At 42.7% G+C, this 5284-nt stretch overlaps 1 protein-coding gene across 1 annotated transcript in view; it reads right to left on the reverse strand.

The window, feature by feature from the left end:
* Positions 1-5284, reverse strand: part of RBBP8 (retinoblastoma binding protein 8) — a 104747-nt gene that overhangs the window by 8975 nt on the left and 90488 nt on the right. The window contains exon 15 of the mRNA XM_011988097.1: positions 897-1003. Within this exon, the coding sequence (XP_011843487.1) occupies positions 897-1003 (107 nt within the window). The remainder of the gene's footprint in view (positions 1-896; positions 1004-5284) is intronic.

The following is a 5284-nucleotide window of genomic DNA, read 5'->3' on the forward strand; positions in this document are numbered from 1 at the left end:
GAACTTACATTGGTGGTACCAATTATTTAAAAAAAATTAAGAGTATACCTAATTTCCTGAGAATGCTGGTGAAAATAATGCTTTTTTTTGAGACAAAGTTTCACTCTTGTTGCCCAGGCTAGAGCACAATGGCATGATCTCAGCTCACCGCAACCTCCGCTTCCGGGGTTCAAGCAATTCTCCTGCCTCAGCCTCCTAAGTAGTGGGATTACAGGCAACTGCCACCATGCCCAGCTAATTTTTGTAATTTAGTAGAGACGGGGTTTCACCAAGTTGACTAGGCTGGTCTTGAACTTCTGACCTCAGGTGATTCACCCTCCTCGGACTACTACCAAAGGTTTCCCTAAATAGTATATGTATAGGAGCATTTGCTATAACATAACACAAGGCGCAAGAAATAATGCAAATACAGAAAAATGGCATGAATGTCTTAAGCTGGCCATAAGAACTAGGGCTTATGCCCCAGACTCATGTAATCTAAGAGAAACGAGGGTTTTTCATCTGTTTATATCTCTCAGGTCACAGCCAGAATACTTTTTTTTTTTGGAGACAGTCTCGCTCTGTCACCCGGGCTGGAGTGCAGTGTTGCAATCTCCGCCTCCCACACCCAGCTAATTTTTGTATTTTTTAGTAGTGGTGGGGTTTCGCCATGTTGGCCAGGCTGGTCTGGATCTTCTGGCCTCAAGTGATCTGCCCTCATCGGCCTCCCAAAATGCTGAGATTAGAAGCATGAGCCACCGCACCCAACCCAGACTACTCCTTATTCCTTCTGTTATGCCTGGCTCAAATAAGAGGTTGCTATAACAAATATGGTTTGTATATGTGATTTTAAAATCATGCATTTATTATCTATAAAGTCATACTTAAAAAAAATTAGTATCTACATTAGTACTTACAATTTCACATTCCTTACATGTGTGCCCAAGCAGTTTTCTTCTCTCCTCTTTTTTCCGAACCACCTCAATATGAGGAAAATTTTGCAAGCTAGTCTCTCTGGGGGAAAAAATGAATTAAATTAACAAAGCTTAGAGTCCAGAGGAGAAATAATCCCCAAAACATTCATTCATTTTATTTGAAATGCTTATTCAGTATGTTAGAAAAATATTGCTTCATCAAATACTTATTAAGTGCTTACCTTAAATACACCAAGTATTTTTATGGGTATTTTTTTTCTAACTAAAAAAAATAAAACTATTTAGTATCCAAAGTGATCTGGAAATTCAGTATAATCCCCATCAAAATACCAATAATGTTCTTCACAGAAATATTTATTTAGAGACAGTCTCGCTCTGTTGACCAGGCTGGAGTTCAATGGCATGATCTTGGTTCACTGCAACCTCCACCTCCCGCGTTCAAGTGATTCTTGTGCCTCAGCCTTCTGAGTAGCGGGATTACAGGCTTGTGCCACCACGCCCAGCTAATTTTTTTTATTTTAGTATAGACAGGGTTTCACCATGTTGGCCAGGTTTCTCTTGAACTCCTAACCTCAGTTGATCTGCCCACCTCAGCCTCCCAAAGGGCTAGGATTACAGGCGTCAGCCACCATGCCCAGGCTTTCATAGAGATATAAAAGACAATCCTAAAACTAGTATGAAACCAGTAAAGACATAGCAATAGCAAAAGCAATCCTGAGCAGAAAGAATAAAGCTGGATGGGCACAGTGGCTCATTTGAGGTCAGGAGTTCGAGACCAGTCTGGCCAACATGACGAAGCTACGTCTTAATTAAAAATACAAAAATTAGCCAGGCATCGTGGCACAGGCCTGTAATTCCAGCTACTCAGGAGGCTGAGGCACAAGAACAGCTTGAACCCCAGAGGCAAAGGTTGCAGCGAGTGCAGACTGCGCCACTGCATTCTAGCCCGGGCGACAGAGTGAGACTCTGTCTCAAAAACAAAAACAAAAACAAACAAAAAAAACCATAGCTTCCAAATTTTGGGGTAAGGTGATTTAAAAAATAACAACTCCAGTCCTCCCACTTGACTAGCTCTGCAATTATTACACTCTTTCTCTACTATAATATCACTCTCTCAGTGAATCAGCTCTTTGTATGGTGGGAAAAAAAGAAAAAAACAACCATTGGGGCCGGGCTTACGCCTGCAATCCTAGCACTTTAGGAGGCTAAGGCGGGCGGATCACAAGGTCAGGAGATCAAGACCATCCTGGCTAACACGGCGAAACCCTGTCTCTACTAAAAGTACAAAAAATTAGCCGGGCGAGGTGGCGGGCGCCTGTAGTCCCAGCTACTTGGGAGGCTGAGGCTGGAGAATGGCGTGAACCCAGGAGGCGGAGCTTGCAGTGAGCCGAGATTGTGCCACTGCACTCCAGCCTGGATGACAGAGCGAGACTCTGTCTCAAAAAAAACAAAACAACAACAACAACAACAACAAAAACCGTTGGATGATTACAATATTTTGAAAGGAATCTTTTTTTTTTGATCAGTAGGCTTAAAATATTTAGTAAACTGTGCAGTAAACAGATGCGCTGTCATGCAGGCTTTGTTGTTCTATTTGTAAAGTACAGGCACAGCAGATTTAGCATAATTCTTCAGGGTCCTAGGATTTTCGGAATGGTAAATGAGCAATGGTTTCAACTTAAAGTCACCAGCTGCATTAACCCAAACCAAAGTCAACCTGTCCTTTGAAGCTCTGAAGCCAGGCACTGGTTTCTCCTCTCTAGTTATCAAAGTCATAGATGGCGTCTTCTTCCAATAAAAGGTTGTTTCATCTACACTGAAACTCTGTTGTTTAGTTCAGCCATGTTCATCATTGATCTCAGCCAGATATTCTAGATAATTTGCTGCTACCGCTTCTATATCAGTACTTTCTGTTTGCTTTGTAGTTTTATATTATGGACATGGCTTCCTTCCTTAAACCTCATGAACCAACCTGTGCTAGTTTCAAACTTTTCTTCTGCAGCTTCCTCAAACTAAAGAGAGTTAGAGGCTTGCTCTGGATTAGGCATTGGCTTAAAGGAATGTGGTGGCTGGTTTGATCTTCAATCTAGACCACTGAAACTTCCTCCTATCAGCATTAAGTCTGTTTCACTTTCTTACCATTGATGTGTTCACTGGAGTAGCACTTGTGAGTTTCTTCAAGAACTTTCCTTTGCATTTGCAACTTGGCAGACTGGTGTAAAAGGCCTAGCTTTTTACCTCTCTTGGCTTTTGAAATGTCTTCCTCATTAAACTTAATCATTTGTAGCATTTGATTTAAAGGTAAGAGATGTGCAACTCTTCCTTTCACAGGTATACTTAGAGGGAATCATAGTTTTTAGTTTTTGAGACAGCATCTCGCTTTATCTCCCAGGCTGGAGCACAGTGGCGTGATCACAGCTCACTGTAGTTTCGACTTCCTGGGCTCAAGCAATCCTCCTACGTCAGCCTCTCCCAGTACAATAGTTGGAACTACAGGTGTGTGCCACCATGCTCAGTTAATTTTTTTGGCATTTTTTGTAGAGATGGGGTTTTTCCACATTGCCCAGACTGGTCTAGATCTGCTCATCATGGCCTCCCAAAGTTCTGGAATTACAGGCATGAGTCCACCATGCCTAGTTCCATTGCATGGTTCTTAACTGGCCTAATTTCAATGTTGTTGTGTCTCAGGGAATAGGGAGGCCCAAGAAGAGGAGAGATGAGAAAATGGTTGGTTGGTGGAGCAGCCAGAACACACATGGCATTCATTGATTGAGTTCGCTGTCTTGTATGGACATGGTTCATGATGCCCCCAAACAATTATAATAATAGCATCAGGCTGAGCACGGTGTCTCATGCCTGTAATCCCAGAACTTTGGGAGGCCTAGGCAGGCAGATCATGAGGTCAGGAGATCAACACCATCCTGGCTAACGCGGTGAAACCCCGTCTCTACTAAAAAAAATACAAAAAAATTAGCTGGGCGTGGTGGCGGGCACCTGTAGTCCCAACCACTCAGGAGGCTGATGCAGGAGAATGGCATGAACCCGGGAGGCGGAGTCTGCAGTGAGCTGAGATCACGCCATTGCACTCCAGACTGGGCAACAAGAGTGAAACTCCCATCTCAAAAAAAAAAAAAAAGGAAACAAAAACAAAAACAAAAAAAACCCAAAAAAGATGCTTAAAGGTTTGATTTTAAAGATTCAAAAATCCTCATAAAGTAATTCTGAAGCATAATAAACCTAAGTGTTACTACCTATTTTACTAAGTCTTGGCACACTGCAACCACCACCTCCCAAGTTCACGCCATTCTCCTGCCTCCTGAGTAGCGGGGACTATAGGTGCCCACTACTATGCCCAGCTAATTTTTTGTATTTTTAGTAGAGACAGGGTTTCACCAAGTTAGCCAGGATGGTCTCCATCTCCCGACCTTGTGATCCCCCTGCCTTGGCCTCCCAGAACTGCTGGGATAACAGGCGTGAGCCACCGTGCCTGGCCTACCTAAAGTCTTATACTACATAAAACTTGTACAATTTAATAAATGCCCCAAGTTGAAAATAAGATAGAATAAAAAGACGATTTTTAAAAAAATAATAAAACAGGCTGGGTGTGGTGGCTCATGCCTGTAATCCCATTAGTTTGGGAGGCTGAGGCAGGTGGATCACCTGAGGTCAGGAGTTTGAGACCAGCCTGGCCAACATGGTGAAACCCCATCTCTAATAAAAATACACAAATTATCCAGGCCTGGTGGCGGGCACCTGTAATCCAAGCTACTTGGGAGACCGAGGCAGGAGAATCACTTGAACCCAGGAGACAGACGTTGCAGTGAGCAGAGATTGTGCCACTGTACTCCAGCCTGGGCGACAGAATGAAACTCCGTCTAAAAAAATATATATATATAAATATATATATACACACACACACACACACACACACGAAAAATAAAGCAGAGAAAATCACTATTATCACTGTCAAAAAAAGGTGATGGTGGTAAAAATTTCCTTATTTGTAAAATTTGTCATTTTTATGCCTGAGTCTTTTTTTTATGACCATAAAGTAAATAATTTTAACTTAACCAAAGTAGCTATTTAACAGTTTAGATATACTCTGACAAAGACAGCTCTATTGGCCAGGTGTGGTGGCTCAAGCCTGTAATCCCAGCACTTTGAGAGGCCGAGGCAGATGGATGGCTTGAGCCCAAGAGTTCAAGATTAGTCTTGGCAACGTGGTGAAACCCTGTCTCTACAAAAAATAATTAGCCGGGAGTGGTAGTATGTGCCTGTAGTCCCAGATACTCAGGAGGCTGAGGTGGGAGTATTGCTTGAGCCTAGGAGGTGGAGGTTGCAGTGAGCTGAGATGAAGCCATTGTACTCTA

This window comes from Mandrillus leucophaeus, unplaced genomic scaffold (assembly GCF_000951045.1).
Source record: "Mandrillus leucophaeus isolate KB7577 unplaced genomic scaffold, Mleu.le_1.0 Scaffold322, whole genome shotgun sequence".
Classification (NCBI taxonomy): Eukaryota; Metazoa; Chordata; class Mammalia; order Primates; family Cercopithecidae; genus Mandrillus; species Mandrillus leucophaeus.